The sequence below is a fragment of the Schistocerca piceifrons genome, chromosome X (genome assembly GCF_021461385.2).
Source record: "Schistocerca piceifrons isolate TAMUIC-IGC-003096 chromosome X, iqSchPice1.1, whole genome shotgun sequence".
NCBI classification, from domain to species: Eukaryota; Metazoa; Arthropoda; class Insecta; order Orthoptera; family Acrididae; genus Schistocerca; species Schistocerca piceifrons.
The window spans coordinates 917,025,681-917,048,301 of NC_060149.1; the positions used below are offsets into that span (position 1 = coordinate 917,025,681).

A 22,621-nucleotide genomic window follows, 5' to 3' on the forward strand; every position below is an offset into this window, starting at 1 on the left:
GTACAACTTAAAACCAAGGAATCTACGATATTTTGGGTCAACACCCCTGCGTTTTTGAGAAAATCGCCCCTAAAGGTTATGAAGAGCAATCGACTCAAAATAGCAGGGATCGATAGATAATTGTAAATAGAGCATTTTTCATCACCAGTAATGGGTCCGCAAACGCATACTTTTCCAGAAATCGAGGTAAGAAACTTTTACAACTGCCGTTCTGTAACCACATGGTTAACGCTTCTCATCGACAGCATCGATATCGCCGGCACGGTAGCTCAGCGTGTTCGTTCAGAGGGTTAGCTGCTCTCTGTATTAAAAAAACTGAGTTAATCGATCAACGACGAATTTAAACGGATGTCTTACGACGTCCGCCCCGAGCAGATGCAACGAACGAAAGCGAACAAAATGAGATTTAAAAAAAGATATCGCAACGGCCAAGGTAAGTGTCTGGGAATCGGAGAACCCGCGCTCGAATCTCGCAGAAACGTAGCGGATGTTCTTTTCGTTTGTATTTTTCTGTATCTCAATTGATAGGGATAGGAGGGTCAGTAAGGTAAGGAAATCAATAAGGAATGATAATAATAAAGTAGGGAAATAAATTTATCAAACCTCTTGGGATAGTCAACAACTAAAATGTTACTCCAGGTCACTTTACAATGGCTCTTCCAGTCACTATTACGCGTCCTCACTTTTCTTCGATCAACTAGATGGGTGGTACTTGTTATATAAACATACGAAACAAATATACTCACGGCTCCAAGAACATGTAATGAATACAACCTTTCGACAGCTACACTGCCTCCGAAGTGTCGGCGAAAAGCGTTTACCATGTGGGTACAGAAGCGGCAGTTGTAGAAGTTTCTTTCCTCGATTTCTGGAAAAGTTTGGGTTCACGGACCCCATACCTGATGATGAAAAATGCTCTATTTACAATTATCTATCGATCCCTCCAATTTTGAGTCGATTGATCGTCACAACCTTTAGGGGCGATTTTCTCAAAATTGCGGGGGTGTTGACCCAAAATATCTAAGAGTCCTTCGTTTTAGGTTGTACACAAGCGACCTGCCAAATTTGAGCCGAATCAGTTGGCCGTGTCTGAGGCCTTCCCCTTGTCAGTTCCTTCAATCTGATGCAGCTTTTTTAATCACCCTCCATATGCAGATTTTTCCTTAGAACTATTTTCATGGCCATTTCCTGACCATTAACCTTCCCTATCTTAGACGAATGTTTTGAATCCAATAGTGATGTGGTAGTCGAATTTCAAGAAGTGATGTCTGCCGAAAAATATGTTGAAGTACATTCAACTTCTGCAGGAGTGGCATTGGTTTCTAAAAATCTACAAGTTAAATATATTAATTAGCAGGCGAGACAAGATAGAATTGTCAGAACTGGACCACAATAAATACTTATGCTTTATTAACACTTTTTTCTCAGAAAAAGAAAAAGTATTATGATGCTCCTTTATGCCAAGTACGTTGTCAATATCTTCAGCATATTCTTTATGCAAAGAATATTGCTTTTCTCCAAGAAGGCAGTCTTTGAAAAGAAGGACAAAGTGAAGGAATGGAATCAGCAATGATTTTCTTGCTGGAATAATCTTGGCATTCATCTGAAGAAATTTAGGGAAACCATGGGAAATATGCATCAGGATGCCCACATGGGGATCTGATTGGGCTTAAAATATCACTCTTGAAAGTTCATTGCATTTTGTATCTCTTCTCTTTGTCTTACAAGAGGATCACACATACTCATCATGGATTTCGTCCAAATTCATGACATATGAGGGGATTAGCCAGAAATGACATTGACAGAAAGTGGGAGCCCCAGATGGCCAGGCGTTTAGAAAAAAATAGCATTCTTAGTGTGGGTCGGGCAAGGCATGAGCAATTTCTGTCAGTGTATTTTCCAGAAAAGGTTGACACAGTGGAAAGAATAGAGAGCGGGAAGCCGAGGGGAATGGGATCAAGTTCCTATGTCGGAACTCATTTTCTGTTTTCAAGTTTTATATTTCTTACACCGCAGACAACCTAAAATAATGCTCATTATACTTTATTTGTCTCTACTTTCAAGAAAGGCATGAAAAGAAAAGGCAAAGCAAAATTTGTGATTGCAAATAAATCTCCAAGAAAGGTTTGTACTTATAGCATTGACAAGGACTCTGCAAACAACTTTTCGAGAAAGTATTGTAATTAAAGAATACAGAATATCATATTCCATTAGTTTAGTTTTGACCTTTGAGTAGCCCTTGCCAGCTGCACATGAACAATAGGTTCCTGGTGCAGATAAAATCAAACCATTGGCCATTGGGGACAACATTAGCATGTTTCAGCCATTAACTGTGCGGAAATAAAAGTATATAATTTTGTATATGAACCTCTCATCTAAGCTTTACGATCCTTACTTGGAATTTTATTTGCAATCCCATATTTTCCTTTTCGTGAATTTTATGAAAATATTAATAAATGCAATGTACTGAGCACTATAGAGGTTTATTTGCAGTGTAAGTAACGTAAAAATTGAAAATAAGGAAAAAGAAAACAGTTTCTACCTATGTACTCGACCTCACAACGCACAGATTACCATTATGTACTCTTTCTGCTGCGCCAACCACTATCTTGAAACTGCACTAACGTTAATATTTCATGCCTCACCTGACCTGAGTCAAAATGCCATTTTTTCTAAACGCTTGGCCATTTGCAGCTGTCACTTCTTTCGATTTGATTTCTGGTCAAATCTTACCTATAACATAAATCTGGACAAAATCGGTGATATCGAATAGCTGCTTCCTTTTGTCAGCCTCCTGGCAACCACACGTAAAAAAAGCAGTAGTAGAACATAATAGAATATATCTTATATTTTTCTCTGAAATGCGAGATTTAAGTGTGACAGAATCAGTACTTTTCTGACTATTGAGTGAAATGAGTCAACTGTTTGAGGTTCTGTTCCACAATTTCTACCTAATTGTCAACACTGTTACTCACACACTTATCCTTTCTATTGCACTCAGTTGGAAATACGACATTGCTACAAGAGTGAGAGAACTCAGAACATCTGAATAAGACCATTCACTTTTTATTCTTTCGAAAATTCGATTTGTTATTTTCTGATATGTCTCAAGAATAAAAAGCCCTTGTCAGTGTGCCACTGCAAAGAAGGGGCAGTGCTTTACTTACGAATTTCACAGATCACTGTTTCTCATAACTTTCATCTATGGTATGAGACTGCCCTTTCTTTTATTCATCACTATTCGGATTTATCCACATTTTGACGTCTAGGTAAACTGCCAGAGCAGTGTGTCTGTTGACAAGTAATCTCTTTTAGTTCAATAAAACGGTGCTCAAGAAGGCCAAATCAAAGTTTCGGGCCAGAAATGAGTCAAAAACGGAAAAAAATCAAGAAAAAAACTGGGTTTCTTTGAGAGTTTTTCGCTTATAAGTCGGAAACGACACAATTTCGGCAAATATTATTATTTTTGAAAATAAAGGAGATAAAATTTCACACAGTATAGGTCTGTGTGATTTTTTTGTCAGACCAACCGTAAGGCGTGTGCTTCATTGAACATCCATTGCCGAATTCCATTCTTTGGAAGTGTCACGATGTTATTGGAATGGTTGATACTTGATATTAGCCATGATGTAGGGAAAAGAAGTTTCTGAGATGTCAATGATCTTCCCCATACCCTGACAGGGGGAGGGCCAGTCCTTGGTATTGGTCTCCTACACCAGCAATTGTTTATGAGTTTGGCCTCTTATGGTTGCTTCGAATGCATAGTTCAAGTGAGAAATGTGTTCTATATGATGGTCTACTGGATGATGGGAGAGAAGTGTTGTACTAAGACCAAAGTTAACTTGAAGAAAATTCTTGAAGAAAGTAGGAAGAGGAACGTTGGGAAGCTGCCTTTCTAAAGGACAAAACTGTGGTTAAGGTTCGTGTACCATGCAGAAAAAAGTTTACTAACGAGAAATTAATTGTTGCGAAGGCTAAGAGAGTTGCGGCCGATGGCAGCTGAAAAGTAACTCGATCTGCACAATCGGATTTTGATTTCAAAACCAACTATTTTTGGCGTGGGTTGGCATTTGCGCCAATATTTCTGGCTCTGCAAAAGAAGCTCCCAGCTAATCGATGGAGCCTAGAGTATTGTGCGCATAACCTGGGTCTGCAAGAAACTGTTGTGAACCTTGCTGAGAGACACAACAATGAATTAGGACGCTCAATTGTATGTCTAATTGGACCAGTTCCTGACTTGGTTACAGCTAATGCCCGGCTCCATATCAGATGCATGAAGGTCCTATATGGCAATCCAAACCATGTGGGAAAAAAAATGAGGCCCATATGCCACTGAAATTGGTGGAGCTATGCATAAAATTTTCAATAACCTCAGTGAAAATGATGAGGAGTGTCAGTTTTCTCTTGTGCAGTTAACAGACCAAATCCTGGTACCAAGTCTGTAAAAGCTCACCCATTGAAGATGTATGTAAGTGATTTAGTGATCGCCTTATCTGTGAAGAAAAGCGCTGATACAAAATTCTTTTGGATATTGGCATCAGTCAAAAAGTCATCCCCAGAGGGAGACCGTCGACATGTGATTGAAACAACAGAAGATATACTTGTTGAAGATATTCGATTGCAGGCTTACTACACAACGGAATATCCCCTGAAAGACCAGTGTCTCACAGAGAACGACGTCCTCGTCTCTGATACTGCCCAAAATTTCTTTAATGGTCTAGAGATGAAGAAGAAGCGAGGAAACTTGAATAAATGGAAGACTAAACGTATAGCCGTAGCACACAACATGGTGGCAGTTGACAGAACCATCTCTTTCTTTACGCTATTTTGTCGAAAACTGACATGTTGAGAATTGTGGTTGTAATACAAGGTGTCCCACGTAAAACCATTATGCCCTACATACCAGTTAATCATCTGTAGTCGAACTGCATGTGAAGTGCCTGGATGCCGATGGCCACCACTTCCAGCGTTTCTTATAATCATGTTTTAACGTTACTATTATGCATTCTTTTTTAGTTAGTTCATTGTTCATCTCGGCAGTGAGGTATACCGGTTTTATATGGGACACCTTGTACTAAAAGGTTTATAACTGGAAAAGCAACCAGCTGCAAGTATGGTTTAACAAGGTTTATTTGAATCAAACTATGACCGGTTTTGGAATTTTCACAGATCTATCTTCAGATGGTTGTTCACATTTCGTTTTGTTTTCTTCTGGGTCCTCGTTCTGTATCCGTTATTGATGTGCTGCACTAGGATAGACGGAAATTTTTTGTTCACTATTTAGTAACGTTTACGATGGATTTATTTCTTATAACTTGTATCAAAACATTTATGAAAAAGTTATAAATTTATTAAAACGCGAAATGTGATGAAAACTTACGTGCTATATGCTTTTGGATCACGAAATCACTAAGTGTCTTTGTTGTGAGTTATGAAATTAAGACGTTTGTGATCGTGCATTACGCAAGTGCTATTCAATTCCTTCAAAAACACCTTACGCCAAACCATTCTCTGAGCATTCTGCGTAATATACGGCTGAGAAAGATGATCCCTCGATCGTCTAGGTAACTGCCAGTGCTATTTTGATTTTACTTTTGATTATAGTTTCCATATTTGTGGAAACTCACATTACAGTGAGATAAACTGTAATAAAACTATTTTTTGCAAAACATATGAGGCGAAACATCGACACAAACAGCGTCCTCCACCTTGTCAAATTTTCGGTCAATCAAAATTCCTGGCAAACACGTCAAACACACTCTGCAAAAACATTAAACACGGTCATGTACTTGGCAAACACAGTAAAGTTTGACACATTTTTTGCCGAGGTACAGTGGCCCTTAAGAAAGTGAGAGGTAGTGTAGCCTAGTCTTTCCTTTGTCCATTTGGATCTCATTACCGTTTCTGTTTTACTAATCATAGTGGGTGGCTATCGTTGTTGATTGTTTCCTGAACGACAGTAAATGAAATCACAGAAATTATTTAAAGAACACCAGGTCACATCAGTGTACAATGTTAATATCGAAGTTGAACATTACTTCTTGCATTTTAATAAAGTTGTCCAGAGAAGATTAGAAATTTCATGAAACTATTTTTTTTTCCGATGAACCTGTCATCGACAGCCAAACCATAGTCACAGATTATAGGCATACGCGTGTTCGTAAATCTATGGATGCAAATGTCAGCTGTGCTGCATGACAACAGTAAGGGGGAGTGTCATGCATGTTTGTATAACTCCGTTTTTTTCACAACGTTGTTGAATGTTACTCTTTCCTCTTACGCTTGTTAGAATTATCGCAAATCCGTTAATAATAACTGTGTCACAATGACATGATTTTGTAGCTTTTATAAGAAGAGTGTTTGAGGTATGTGAGACGAGCATTTGACAGAGTCAGAAGCGGCGAAGGATATTTTAGTGTGTCGCATGTCGTTGGTGGTGCTATTACGGGAGAGTAGTTGTAGAGAGCGCTTCGTTAGCTCCAAAGTGATGGGAAGCAACAGAGGCTTCTCCAAACAAAAGTCATTCAACAATGGTTTTAGGCAGTTTTTTCTTAGTTTATTTTTGTTTGCTGTCATCTCGGTGGTGTTTCTGCTTACTGTCCATTTTCTACCATCAACACAAGAAGGCACCTCACAGGTTTATGATCGTATCTCCTTAGAAAATTTACATTCCCTTCCAGAAGTATCGCTGTCTTCAAATTCTCGTATTTCGGACGCGAGAAATCCCCGCTGCAGCTATTATGACTGTTTCAATGTGTATCGGTGTGGGCATAAGGGAATTAATCGAATTTTGGTGTACTTGTACCCTGTAAAGAAATACGTGGATTCAAAAGGGATACCGATTGGTAGTCAAATTTCGAGAGAATTTTACTTTATTTTGCAAGCGATTTTAGAAAGCAAATATTATACACCAAATCCAGCAGAAGCATGTATTTTTGTGCCAACCATCGACACACTAAACCAGAATCGCTTTAGAACTGTAGAAACATCACAAGCATTGGCGTCCTTGCCCTAGTAAGTAAAACGAAGTGGCGCACTGATTTATTCTATCTTAACGTCTGTAAAATACTAATTTTGTTTCCATGTGTTTATTTTCTTCAGCTGGTATGATGGAGATTACCCCGGAGAAAATCATCTTATATTTAATATGCTGCCAGGTGCAGTACCTGACTATAGCACAGTTGTAGAACTTGCTCTTGGACATGCCATGGTAGCTGGAGCTGGATTTTCATCATGGACATATCGGCCTGGTTTTGATGTATCACTTCCAGTTTACAGCCCACTTGTTGATAAGCTGCAAGCACCTGATGAGCAGAAACAACCAAGGTTGCACATCTTCTTTGTTTATTTATGTATTTATTATGAGAGAGAGGGAGAGTATATTAGTGCTAGTTATAACTTGTTGAGAGTATATTTTACAAAAGTATCCAATAATAGTTGCTTCTGCCTTTTAATGTACAACTTGACTCATTCCACATTGCTGAAGATGATGAGATTTAAGGAGCACTTTGTGTGACTGAATGAATCAAATGTAAGAGGCTGTGAACTTTGGCTGGTGTTGACTAAGTCATAATAGCTGAATCTTATTGAGATTTACAGAGTGAATTAACATGTATTTCTAGCTGAGAAACATGGGCAAACATATTGAGAGTGGTATGGTTTAGAATAATTTGTTGTCTTGGTCAGAAATTCCTCATGGGTTTTTATTAGACACTGTTAATAAATAGGGGTATACTTCTGAATACCAGTTCACAGGCAGTTACTTTCAGTAGACCTAGTTTCCATTCATACTCTCAGGATCATTTTCTCAACATTGTGATTATGTAACATCAAATGTGACCCAAAAAAAAAAAAAAAAAAAAAATCAATGGAATCATTTCTGCTCGGCAAATCCTAGTCTGTAGAAGAATTTTTAATTAAAAAACTGGAATGTCTGTAGTATAGAGAATAATATTGATCATTCATTTTTGCTAAGTGTATGAATTTGCTGCTTGTGGTATGAGTAGTGCTTGAGACTAATTTGTTTATCTTTTGTGGATTGAAATGTAACCGCGTGCATGAACAAGTCATATATATAATAGCCTGTAAACTAATTTGTTCTACATCATTTATATAGAAACTGCCCAAACAGTCCATAGATAATGGAATGAACCAGTTGACTCATTCTATCAGAAGTTGTAATAGAACTTAATGTCTCATTCACATATTTACTGAAAGTTTTATGTGGACAAAGAAAATATATTGCCTTCTGGCATAATGCTCTTACTTTTATCATACCAATTATCAGTTAATCACCTGGTTTTCATTCGAGAAGCTGGTTAACTGAAGTGTAAAATTACTGTGGGAATTTTCCCTTTCATGTTGTGCAAAATGTGTGCTTTTCATTAGTTAGTTCAGACACTGTTATACTACCTACAACACCAGAACGAAGAAATGATTTTGTAGACCAAAGAGGTTTTGCCCAATTTTGTTCATATCATTTCTATTAGATATTTGAAAAACTTTTATCCAATGTACATGATAACTGCATTTAATCTAGTACCAAGTCTGGGGCAGGTAGACAGGTTATATATACTTACCAAGGTTTGATTTACTGGCAGTGATTTCAAGTTTGTGGGGGCCACTGAGATCAGCTTTTACTGGAATTATATAATATGATGGAAAATTTACCAGATCATGAATACTACAGAATGCTACTGCAAAATGGAAGGATTTTTGTTGGATTGCAGGATGAGCAATCTACAGGAAAGAGATGTTCCACTACAAGGAGATGTCATAGTGTTAACTCTTTTCAAAATATTCACCACTGACAACTCCACTCTGCATGGCAGCAGATTTTGCTCTAGTAATCTAAGAAAAGCACGCTCATTCTGCAGAAAATGAGATGATCTAATGGTATATTGACCAAAAGAATAACTTCTGCTGCCACTGATACAGAAAGATTAAAGCTTGCGGGAATACGAGGAGTGTGGTACCACATGTTTGATTTGACCCATGACATCATCAAGCAGACAGGTAACCCTATTTAAAGCTTACACATTACACAGATAAACAGACAAAAACAACATCAAAAATGTTTAATTATAGAAGTAACATGAAACTTATGGGATAAGAATGGGAAGTTGTGGGTTTTGGGCAGAACAAACTAATATGTGACAGTCCTAATAATGAAGACCTAGAAAAACAAATATGCAAGCAAAAATCAACCAAACAAACACCTCAGCAATCAAAAAAACCACAATTAAAAAAAGAAAAGGGGTATCGGAAATATCACATGACCTGTATAACTCAGAGACCCCAAGAGCATGAAACCCAACTCCAAAATTGGTACTGGAACTTTTATTTTGCATATATAGTTCAAATGCTACCACAACCAGCAGAACTATTATCAAAACCTAACCAGATCAAAATAACTAGAACACAGTTGGTGACCCCCTGTGGGCCCGGGGGTTAGAATAGGCTCGAGGTATTCGTGCCTGTTGTAAGAGGCGACTAAAAGGAGTCTCACACCTTTCGGCGTTTATGTGATGGTCCCCTGTAGGGTTTGACCTCCATTTTTCAAAATTTTCCGGAAGAGCAAGTCAACTGGGAAAGGGCGCCTTACATGATGCATTGTGTCCATCGTGCATTGAGATCTTTAGCTTACTTTCTCATCGAGGCATTGCAGTCCTGCTCATCCTCCATCTCTTGGGCAAAGACACCTTACTGGGTGCATTTTCCTCCACCCACCATTCAGTGTCGTTTTCTGCACTGATGATGACCATGGACTTATTTGCACCTCATATCTAGCACGGTAGCCAGTCCACTGTGGTGGGGCTGCCATGTACCCTGTTGGTTGTAGTCCCCTGACTACACATGGATCGCTCTGCTGATGCCTGTGCTGTCAACTCCCCATGTATGCCAAGGAGTAGATGCCCGTCACCCTGGGGGCATCGGAACTCCCGGCAATGGTCATCCTGCCAGGTGGCCTTTGCTGTGGCTTGGTGGGGAGGGCCCCGGGTCGGAATGGGTGGCATCAGGGCGGATGACACGCCATGAAGCGTAGTACGTCATCTCTTGCTGGTGATCCGCTGCCAGCAGTCTAACTTCAGTGCTGAGAAATATGACCCCAAATTGTTCCCCTCCTTAACCACAACATGGGAGGAATGCCAGGTTAAGGATGGCAGTGAAGCTTATTCGCCCCACTACCTCGTATGTGCAAGAGTTGATGGGGAGTCTTTCATGTCCATGAAGCCTCAGTTTTTTGTGGAGCATGTGGAGGACAAGTTTGGGGAGGTGGAGGGCTTGTCCAAAATGCACTCTGGGTCAGTCTTAATATAAACAGCATCCTCTGCCCAGTCATGGGCATTACTTGCATGTGACAAGTTGAGGGATGAAACTTCCTGGCAGATTAAAACTGTGTGCAGGACCGAGACTCGAACTCGGGACCTTTGCCTTTCGCGGGCAAGTGCTCTACCAACTGAGCTACCCAAGCACGACTCACACCCCATCCTCACAGCTTTACTTCTGCCAGTACCTCGCCTCCTATCTTCCAAACTTTACAGAAGCACTCCTGCGAACCTTGCAGAAGTGAAGCTGTGAGGATGGGGCATGAGTCGTGCTTGGGTAGCTCAGTTGGTAGAGCACTTGCCCGCGAAAGGCAAAGGTCCCGAATTCAAGTCTCGATCTGGCACACAGTTTTAATCTGCCAGGAAGTTTCATATCAGAGCACACTCCGCTGCAGAGTGAAATTCTCATTCTGGAAACACCCCCCCAGGCTGTGGCTAAGCCATGTCTCCGCAATATCCTTTCTTTCAGAAGTGCTACTTTTGCAAGGTTCGCAGGAGAGCTTCTGTAAAGTTTGGAATGGAGGAGGCGAGGTACTGGCAGAAGTAAAGCTGTGAGGATGGGGCGTGAGTCGTGCTTAGGTAGCTCAGTTGGTAGAGCACTTGCCCGCGAAAGGCAAAGGTCCCGAGTTCGAGTCTCAGTCCGGCACACAGTTTTTAACTGCCAGGAAGTTCCATCAGCGCACACTCTGCTGCGGAGTGAAATTCTCATTCAAGTTGGGGGATGTTTCTGTTACATCACACCCCATAGGAACTTAAATATGGTCCAGGGTATTATATTCCACAGGGACCTTCTCTTGCAGTCTGACGAAGAGCTACGCGCCAATTTAGAGTGGCGAAACATTCATTTTGTCCGGCACGTCCATCGGGGTCCGAGGGATAATCAGGTTGCCACTGGTGCCTTCATCTTGGCCTTCGAGGGTGACACATTGTCCGAGAAGGTCAAGATGATGGTCTACCGCTGTGATGTCAAGCCATATACCCCTACCCTGATGTGGTGCTTTACGTGCTAGAAGTTCAGCCATATGTCTTCCCGCTGTACTTCCAGTGGCACATGTTGAGTTTGTGGAAGTTGATCACAACCCAATACTCTGTGCCCCACCTCCCATCTGTATCAACTGCAGATAGCATCATTCACCTTGCTTGCCAGACTGCTGGACTTTACAGAAAGAGAGGAAAGTCATGGAATATAAGACCCAGGACCAACTGACCTACACTGAGGCTAAGAGGAAATATGAGCGCCTATATCCTGTGGCTCTGACCTCCTCTTACGCCGCCGCTACGACAACCATTGTCACCCCATCAGTTCCTTTCATTCCTGTTGCCTCTCAGAACTAGAAGACTACACCTGCCCCCTCGATGGTGGGGGGGGGGCACTTCCCTCCCTGTTGCTCCCGCACCACCTACTTTGGGAGCAACAACCCCCCAACCATCGGGGATATCAGTCCCCACTTCTGGAAGGGGTCCCTTGGGTCATTCCTTTCACAGGTCTGCTTATGGGAAAGACGACACCCGCCAGTGGCTGAAGAGCCCAAAAGCAGCTGGTGGTAGGGCTTCACACTCATCTTCAGTCCTGGAGACTGAATCAGTGAAGTCCTCCCAGCCAGGGAAACCCAAGGAGCAGCAAGAGAAATCCAAAAAGAAGGTCCCCAAGACGAAGGGAATTGTGGTGACACCCACACCTCTGCTACCTACAAGCTCTGCATCTGTGGATGAGGTGGAGATTCTGGTGTCTGCTGAGGACCTATATCTCACCAGACCCTCGGACACAATGGATATAGACTGCTCAGCGAAAAGTTGGTGTCAGTATGAGACCCTGAGGCATAAACTGCCTCATTGAATGTTCCAAGCCTTCCCAGTCTCATGATGGCATCATCCTCCAGTGGAATTGCTGTGGTTTTTTCCATCACCTGGCTGAGCTACAGCAGCTGTTAAGCTTTACACCTGCTTTCTGCATTGCCCTCCTGGAAACTTGGTTCCCGTCCATGTGGGCCCCTGCCCTCAGCGGCTATAGGGGATACTACAGGAACTGTAGTGACTATAATTGAGTGTCAGATGGAGTTTGCATTTATGTCCTAAACTCTTTTAGTAGTGAACCTGTGCCCTTTCAAACCCCTCTTGAAGCTGTGGCTGTCAGAATAAGGACAACACAGGAAATAACTGTCTGCAATGTATATCTTCCTCCAGATGGTGCAGTATCCCTGAACGCATTGACTGCACTGATTGATCAACTCCCTAAACCTTTCCTACTTTTGGGAGATTTTAACACCCATAACCCCTTGTGGGGTGGCGCCATGCTTACTGCTGAGGCATAGATGTCGTAACTTTACTGTCTCAGTTCGACCTCTGCCTCTTAAATACTAGGACCACCACACATTTCAGTGTGGCTTATGGCAGTTACTCGGCCATTTATCTATCAATTTTCAGCCCAGGGCTTCTCCCATCTATCCACTAGAGAGCACGTGACAACCTGTGTGGTAGTGACCCATTCCCCATTTTCCTGTCACTGCCGTGGCATCAGTCCCACGGACACCTGCCCAGATGGGCTTTAAACAATGCAGACTGGGAAACTTTCACCTCTGCTGTCACCGTTGAATCTCCCCCACATGATATCATTGATGTGATGGTTAAGCAGGTGACTACAACAATCGTTTCTGTGGCAGAAAACATGATCCCTCGTTCTGTAGGGTGCCCCCAGCAAAATGCAGTTCCTTGGTGGTCGCCGGAAGCTGCTGAAGCAATTAATGAACGTCAGCGAGCTCTAAAGCGGCATAAGCAACACCATTCCCTGGAGCACTTCATAGCCTTTAAACGGCTCTGTACGTTCGTTCACCAACTTACCAAATGACAGAAGCAGGAGTGTTGGGAGAGAGATGTCTCAACCATTGGGTGCCATACATCACCTTCTCAAGTCTGGGCGAAGATCAAACTTGTTTTCGGGTACCAGGCCCCAACAGATGTTAACATAAATGGCATGTTATCTACCGACACAAATGCGAATGCCGAGCACTTTGCAGAACACTATGCTCGAGCCTCTGCATCAGAGAATTACCCCCCTAACTTTCACACACTCAAACGGCGGCTGGAAGGGAAAGTCCTCTTGTTCACTACATGCCACAGTGAATCCTATAACACCCCATTGACAGAGTGGGAGCTCTACAGTGCCCTCGCACATTGCCCTGACACAGCCCCTGGGCCAGATTGAATTCACAGTCAGATGATTAAACATCTCTCATCTGACTAAAAGTGTTATCTCCTCATCATCTTCAACCGGATCTGGTGCGATGGCATCTTTTCATTGCAATGGCGGAAGAGCATCATCATTCCGGTGCTGAAACCCTGTAAAATCCCGCTTGATGTGGATAGCTATTGGCCCATAAGCCTCACCAATGTTGTTTGTAAGCTGCTGTAACGTATGGTGTGTTGGCAGTTGGTTTGGGTTGGGTCCTGGAGTCACATGGCCTACTGGCTCCATGTCAGGGCAGGTTCCACCAGGGTCACTCTACCACTGATAATCTTGTGTCCCTCAAGTCTGCCATCTGAACAGCCTTTTCCAGATGCCAACACCTGGTTGTCGTCTTTTTTGATTTACAAAAAGCATATGACACCACCTGGTGACATCATATCCTTGCCACATTATATGAGTGGGGTCTCTGAGGCCCACTCCCGATTTTAATCCAAAATTTCCTGTTGCTTCATACTTTCCATGTCCAAGTTAGTGTCTCCTATAATTTCCCCCATATCCAGGAGAATGGGGTCCCGCAGGACTCTGTATTGAGTGTCTCCCTATTTTTAGTTGCCATGAATGGTCTAGCAGCAGCTGTAGGGCCGTTTGTCTCACCTTCTCTGTATTCAGACGATTTCTGCATTTCGTACTTCTCCACCAGTACTGGTGTTGCCGAGTGTCGCCTGCAGGGAGCCATCCACAAGGTGCAGTTGTGGGCTCTAGCACACGGTTTCCAGTTTTTGGCCACAAAGTTGTGTGTTATGCAGTTGTGTTGGCGTCATACCATTAATCCAGAACCAGAACTTTACGTTAATGACAACCCATGCACTGTAGTGGAGACATACCGATTCTTAGGACTGGTTTTCAACACCTGATTGACTTGGCTTCATCAGCTTAAACGGAAGTGCTGGCAGCACTTCAATGCCGTCCACTGCCTGAACAACACCAACTGGCGTGCAGATCGCTCTACGCTGCTGCAGCTCTACAGAGCCCTTGTTCAGTCTCACTTTGACTATGGGAGTCTGGTTTATGGTTCGGCCGTGCCCTCTGTTGCGTTTACTCGACCCAGTGCAGCACTGTGGCGTTCGCCTAGTGACAGGTGCTTTTAGGACGAGTCTGGTGACCAGCGTCCTTGTGGAGGCCAGAGTCCCTTCATTGCAGGTGAGGCATGCACAACTGCTGGCCAGTTATGTTGCACACATTCATAGTTCTCCTGCGCATACAAATCACTGTTTCCTTTTCCCACCCATGGCGGTTCATTTCCTGCATCGATGGCCCAGGTCTGGGCTCCCAATTGCAGTTAGTATCCAATCCCTTCTTTCTGAAATGGAGTCCTTGCCTTTACCACCTATACTTGGAGGTCCATTTACATACACTCCCATCATGTACACCTCAGCTACGGCTTCGCCTGGACCCTTCACATGGCCCTAAGGACTCGGTTAACCCCCGGCTCTCCACTGCCACTTCCTCTTGATTCTTGACATTTACTGAGGCCACGAAGTGGTTTTCACCAATCTGTCGATGACTGATGCTCATGTTGGCTTCGTGTATGTGCATGGAGGACATATTGAACAGCATTCCTTGCTCGATGGCTGCAGTGTTTTCACTGCCGAGCTGGTGGCTATATCTTGTGCTCTTGAGCACATCCGTTCATGCCCTGGGGAGTCGTTTCTTCTGTGTACTGACTCCTTGTGCAGCCTACAAGCTATTTACCAGTGCTACCCTCATCATCCTTTGGTAGTGACCATCCAGGGGTCCATCTGTGCCCTGGAAAGGTCCAGGCATTCAGTGGTGTTTGTCTGGACCCCAGGTCATGTTGGAATTCCAGGCAATGAACTTGCTGACAGGCTGGCGAAACAGACTACGCGGAAACTGCTTATGGAGATCAGCTTCTCTGCAACTGACCTGTGTTCAGTCCTATGCCGCAAGGTTTTGCAGCTTTGGGAGATGAAATGGCATAACCTCAGCACGCACAACAAACTGCATCCCATTAAGGAGATTACAAATGTGTGGCAGTCCTCCATGCGGGCCTCTCGCAGGGACTCTGTGGTTCTCTGCTGGCTCCGCATTAGCCAGGCTTAGGTGACACACGGCTACCTCCTGCACCGAGATGACCCACCTCAGCATTGGTGCAGCGCCCGGTGAGCTGTCCTTTGGCTGCCCTGCAACGGACTCTTCAGTTACTGGACTCATTGCCATTAATTTTAGCTGACAACCCCTCATCGGCTAATTTAGTGTTACATTTTATATGTGACGGTGGGTTTTATCATTCTGTATAAGTTTTAGTGCATGTCCTTTGTCCCCTTGTGTTCTCCACAGTAATGCTTTTAATGTGTCGCAGAGTGCCTGGCTTTCTCTTTTTATTCTTGTGGTCGGCCCACCACGGTCATCTGATCTCTTGTTCTTACTCCTTCTACCTGTTTCTTGTTTCTTTTTGTGGTTTTCTTTTCCTGTTTTGTCCATAGTAGTGTTGGTTGTCCTTCAGTCGTTCTTCTGGTTCTTCCTTGCTCCTGTTATTGTGTTGTACATCTCCTTTTTTTGTCTTTCCCTTGTGTAATTATTTTACCGGAAACAAGGGACCAATGGCCTCATAGTTTGGTCTCTCCCCCACCCCTTTAAACCACCTCTATGAATATTAAATATGAACCTTCACTATCAACTCAAATTACAAAATCATAAAAAACTTCTCTAACATAAATTTTGTTACCCACATCTTAAAGAAAATTACATAAATAAACAAACACCTTACAGTTCTTAAAATTAAAAAAAAAATCTTAATAACATAGTTACCGCCCAAAGTCAGCTGAGCCTCCCCTCCCCCCCCCTCCCCCCCCTCCCCCCCCCCCCCCCCCACACACACATACTAAAAAACCAAAGCTAGAATTCTCAAACCATGAATCTCTCATAATTTTGTTACGATGACACATGTATTTGTCCCAAAGAAGCAGTGGCTATGGTGAATTCCGTAAATTTGCCATACATCAGGAATTTAATTGTAGCAGCCCTATCATTGGCCATAGCAGCAACTAACGAATTACAAGTAAGTTTCGTCGGAAGATCCTTACATAGTACCAAACAGGTGGAAAAAAAATTTAATCCATTAACAACACAATGAACTAACAATTCAAAAACTGAAAATGTATCAGTAGCCAGTAACTCATGGCATTAGAACAAGTCACTGACAAGCCAATGAAAACAAAAAACAGAGTAACACACAGCATTAAGTTCAATGCCGCAGCACCTTCACTCACAAATAATTTAGAAACAAAAAATATCCCACTCTAGAGCACACCACTGCGTACTCTAACATGGCCTCTGGAAACACAATCAATTTCAAAGGTGCTGTGTCACAATGACCTTACACAATAAAACACAGGTACATCACAGGTCATTGCGGACAGGTGGTACTGTAAACTTAGCTTGACCCCTTGTTTACTTGGATTGTTTTTCACCCAATTATGTCATACGGCATCATATTTTGAGACATGTCTGTACATTCAGAAAGAATCTTTTAACTCATAAAAGGGTGATCAAAATTATCTGTGGTGTCAGTTGATAAATACCTTGTAGATAAATATCCATATTTCTCAAGGCTGTCACTCTGCCGTCGCCTAATATATTCTCAATTATGAGATGTGCAGTTAATAAAAATGGATATATGAAGGAACTACTGCATTACTGTAATGAATACTGTGAGAAAAATGGGGATTACACTTAAATAAGGTATTTAATGGTTTCTCAGAAATATGAACATTATTCTGTGTGTTACATTCCCAGTAAGCATCCATCAGAAGAAAAAAAATTGAGTGAAAACCTTCAGCTTTTAGTTCTACATTTGGAAGCTTCTTTGCGGTACACTGCTTTTGGTTTCTCACAGTAGATTAGAGTCTCTTTCTTTATCGTGATATTGGACCATACCAGAAATCTTGGTTGTAGGGACATGCTGATTTGTAGTGTAACCATAGGTCTAGCTTTGGTTGAAAGGGGTAATTTATTTGAGAGTTGTGAAGCCAACAAATGTTAATACCACATAAAGACTGGTAACATATTGACCTATACAGCAGCCTGATGTTTATGTGCACCCCTCATTGGAGAGCATTGTGCCATATTTAATGCACTTTTCATAATACAAACTAAAACTTGAAGGTAAATTCAGAAAATTTATATGCATGATGCTGAACAAATCTCCAAGTATTTTTGATGTATATTATGTAGATATATCATAAATAAACTACAAAATACGCAAGAGGAGGATCTACTAAGTAAGTTTTCCCCATATGAATATTCTGTTTTTGTATAAATCATCAATACGAGTACCAACTGAATCATTACATGACCACGTATCTTTGGATCAGAAATTCCCTCACATGAGTAAATACACTCAAAGACAAAAAGGGATGCACCATGAAGGAATCACCTGAATTGCATGGAAATCAGTAGATGTTATGTACATTTACAGACAAAAAAATGATTGCAATTTTCGAAAAATTGGATGATTTATTCAAGAGAGAGAGCTTTACAAATTGACCAAGTCAGTAATGTGTTGGACCACCTCCGGTTCTTATACGAACAGTTATTCCCCTTAATGTTGATTGATAGTTGTTTCCCTGAGGGGAGCTGTGCCAAGTTCTGTCCAACTGGCATGTTAGATTGTTAAAATCCTGGACTGATCGGAGAGTACTGCCCATAATGCTCCAAATGTTCTCCATTGGGGGGAGATCCAGCGACCTTGCTGGCCATTGTAGGGTTTGGGAAGCATGAAGACAAGCTGTAGAAACTTTTGCCATGTGTGAGCGGGCATTATCGTGCTGAACTGCAAGCCAGGATGACTTGCCATTAAGAGCAACAAAATTGGGCATAGAATATCATTGACGTACTGCTGTGCTGTAAGGGTTTCGCGAATCCTGTTATGAAATAAAATGATTGCCCAGACCATCACTCCTTTTTGTCAGATTGTATGGCAGGTGATAGGTTGGTAACCCACCGCTATCAGAGGCATCTCCAGAAACTCCTCCGTCATTCATCGGGGCTCAGTTCAAAGTTGGACTCCTCACCCAAGACAGTTCTACTCCAGTCAGTGAGATTCCAGGCCAAATGTGTCTGACATCTGTCATTAATCTAGGTCAACCAGTTCCTACTTGACACTGTGTTTCATTCATCCATTCCTGCTAACATGTCGGACAGTGACATGGCTCCTATTCAAACGTTAGGCAATTCACTGATTTCTCCAACTAGCTTCTCTGAGCCCAAATGTCGAACTCTGTGTATATTGCTCATGCATCTGTCTGCAAGGCATACTTCCTGTCCAACTGAGTACACAGAATGAAATTCACAAAGACTTTATGCCCTGGTATTGAGATGCCCCTGTTTAGTATCCTTGGCATCTGCAGAGTAAAATTGCACTTCAGCATCACACATTCATCCATTGGCAGCCAAGTTTTACAATTTTGCATTTGCTGTTGATACATGTATGAATCTCAATATGTGGCCAATTTGCATAACTCCTTTGTGGTGTGTGTGTGTGTGTGTGTGTGTGTGTGTGTGTGTGTGTGTGTGTGTTTGGGGGGGGGGGGGGGGGGGGAGGGATGAAAAAGGGTAAAAGGGTATGTGCAGAAGTACTCTTGTACCCTGATATTTGTCCAGATAATATTGCCAGTCAAGTCTATTATCATTCTGACAAAGTAAAGTTAGATGTACCTATCTTTAAATGAAATGTCTTGTATCATCATAGAGTTTTTGAGCGTTGTGCATTCTGTCCAGTACAGTTCCACCCTCAACATATTTACCTACAGGCTGCAGTAGTTAGCACAAACATTCATTTGTTCAAGTAGAGATTTTTGCACGATGAAGATAGGGTGAGAACCCTTGCAACTTGTCAATAAGTGCAGTCTTATTCATTGAAGAACATGTGCTCAAGATACTGCCATGTGGTGTTGTTTTAATATCAGATGATTATATTTCTCTTATTTATGTTTCCTATTGCAGTTGGTTTTTGTTAATTATTTCATCTGTTATAGTTTGTATTGTGAAGTTTGCGACTGATAACCCAAGTGAAAATTTGGAATGTCTGGATCAATTGGAAGCACATTTATCCACTGTGTTCTTTGGTAGTTACACTATCATCATCAGGTGATGCCTGTGAATAATAGGTGGATAAAAATCTAGTGATTCATTCAGAAGTTTGAAGATTTTCATGTTTCCATTGAGACATCTGACAAAAACTAGCAGATAGGTTATCTCTTGCACATTATGTCCTGCATGCAGTATGTATGTGATGTTGAAAGGGGGCTGGGGAGGAGGAGTCACACACTATTTCTAGAGTGGCAGTATGTTAGATTTGTTTAAGATAAGGCAAAATATAGTAATCTGTGCAAGGTTTGAAGAGTTGAGGTTTCATACTGAAACAAAGGTGCGTAAGGAGGTATAGAGAACTTGCTTAACTGTGGAGGTACAAAGCACTTGTTTAAATATCAGTATGCAATTTCTTACAGCATGTTCTTTTGACATCAGAAATAAAAAATCGAATTAAGGTTCATTTGCTACAGGTTGTGGTTAGCCATTTCATCTCAAGTCAACTTGCATCCAGAGTATATGAGAGAGTTATGGAACTTATCACAGGACTTACTTCTATTGGAATCTTGTACTGGAGCTCTTCAAGGCAACTACACTGTGAGGTGCCGAGGAGATGAAGTCTACAACTATCCAGATATTTTACAGGTGAGAGTTGAATTGTTTGTATGTACTTTAGAATTATAGACTGTGAATAGTTCTGGAGCCTTCCATGTTGGCTTATATTACTAGGATACTAAAAAAAAGGATGACTGTGTGTGAGTAATAGTCATGTTCATAGAAATGATATGCAGATACGCAAAGTTATATTAAAAAAAATTGTTTTTTAAAGGCTGGTCAGAGGTAAGAGAAAAGAAGTCAGAAAATAAGTGTAACAAATTGCAATTTATCATAAGGTATGAGAATTGTTGAAAGTACAGAGCAATACATGAGGAGGGGATGGGCAAGAGTGTAATAGAAGCCTGCATTTGGTATAGATAACTTTAATTCACTTATATAGCTATATTACAACATAATATCCGCCAAACACATAACAATGCATTGATTCTTAAATATGAATAAAAACAATGTAAAACAAACATATTTTCTCTGCAATTTCATCATGTAAAAATGTTAAGACCCTCACAAAATAAATACTGAAGAAAACTGCCATTCTACATGCCATCCAAAAAGCATACATAACTGAATTAATTGCTGCCCCTCCTGACATCCATAACCATCTGTATCTATTTGCCCACTGCTCCCCCCAATGTCCCAAAACCAAAATGGCGCCACACTCACACTCAAAGCAGTACCTCTTTTTCGACCACATCTGCCCTCCAAACTAAAATAAAGCTATGCTGAAAATAAACCACAACAAATAAACAAAAACAACTTGAATACTTAAAATTCCCCACTCTGTGTGTTGCTGCAGATGGACTGTCAAATATTATCATCTCAGCACTGTCACATAAATCTATTGCTGGCATGCAAAGGAGCTACTTACACAAATTTTATGGCTTTCCTGCATTTTTGACACTTGCAAAAAATCACTCAAAACACAATTCTTTTGGAGGGAAAATACTCAGCATATCCTGCTTTTCTGCATGTGGGGCCATGGTGAGAAGTAATGAATCTGAATTTATTGTTCAGTTTTCGATATCAGTTGAGGTATTACATGTCACATATTTTGCTTGGTCAACATTCCCAAGTTGCACTCTCTGCTGGTAGAGAGCTCCGAATTGTAGCGTGTAACATGGCGGTGTGTAATGTAACTGTGTCAGCGTGTGAGAAACAGTATGCTGTAAACGAGTTTCTAAGCATAGAAATTATGCCTCCAGTTGAAATCCATAGCAGAATGAAAGCTGTGTATGGTGATGATTGTATCAGCATCAGTAATGAAGGAAGCAGTGTTACTAACTTCAACACATTGACATACCTCAGAGTGGATGACCACATGTGGCAACCGATGAGACTTATCAGAATTGAGTTGATGAAATCATCAGAGAAAATTGTCAGATAACATAGACACAGATGGCATAGCACAAGTGTGTGTACAGACCATAATTGCAGAACTCTGGTACAGATAACTGTGTGGATGGTGGGTGTCTCAAATGCTCAATCCTGACGTGAAACAGAGGAGATTGGACATCTGTCAACAATTGTGTTTGTGTTTTGAGTGTGAACAACAACATTGTGGCAGGTGATGAAAGCTGGGTTCACCATTTTGATCCTGATAATAAGAGAGCATCAATGGATTTCCACCACAGGGGATCACTGACACCAAAAGAGTTCAGGACCGTGCCATCACCAGGCAGAGTCATGCTCACAGTGTTCTGGGATGTTCAAGGTATAGTGCATTTGAAATTCATGCCTAAAGGCACCACCATAAACTTTGTAAAGTACCGTTAGATCCTCTGGAAACTGAAAGCAAGAATTTGAAGAGTTCGTCCAAATGTGGTGCACCCTCTCCTTCAGCATGACAACTTAAAAAATAAAAATTCTGTGAGATGGGATGAAATACCTGCCAAAGTCATCAGAACAGCTTCAAATATTATAGTACATCCACTGTCTGAAATAATTAATCAATCACTTGAAGAAGGCTACTTTCCATATATTCTAATATATGCGGAAGTGAAACCGTCATTTGTAAAAGGCTCTAAAGAAGATATGGGAAATCTACATCTACATGATTACTCTGCAATTCACATTTAAGTGCTTGGCAGAGGGTTCATCGAACCACAATCATACTCTCTCTCTCTCTCTACCGTTCCACTTCCGAACAGCGCTCGGGGAAAAACGAACACCTAAACCTTTCTGTTCGAGCTCTGATTTCTCTTATTTTATTTTGATGGTCATTCCTACCTATGTAGGTTGGGCTCAACAAAATATTTTCGCATTCGGAAGAGAAAGTTGGTGACTGAAATTTTGTAAATAGATCTCACCTCGACGAAAAACGTCTTTGCTTTAATGACTTCCATCCCAACTCGCGTATCATATCTGCCACACTCTCTCCCCTATT

The 22,621-nt window shown here is 41.6% G+C and overlaps 1 protein-coding gene across 1 annotated transcript in view; it reads left to right on the forward strand.

Annotated features, from left to right (window-relative positions):
- The first annotated feature begins 6,167 nt into the window (after positions 1–6,167).
- Positions 6,168–22,621, forward strand: part of LOC124721527 (exostosin-2) — a 100,628-nt gene continuing 84,174 nt past the window's right edge. The window contains exons 1-3 of the mRNA XM_047246544.1: positions 6,168–7,014; positions 7,102–7,326; positions 20,097–20,268. Coding sequence (XP_047102500.1) covers positions 6,425–7,014; positions 7,102–7,326; positions 20,097–20,268 — 987 coding nt within the window. The 5' untranslated portion in view covers positions 6,168–6,424. The remainder of the gene's footprint in view (positions 7,015–7,101; positions 7,327–20,096; positions 20,269–22,621) is intronic.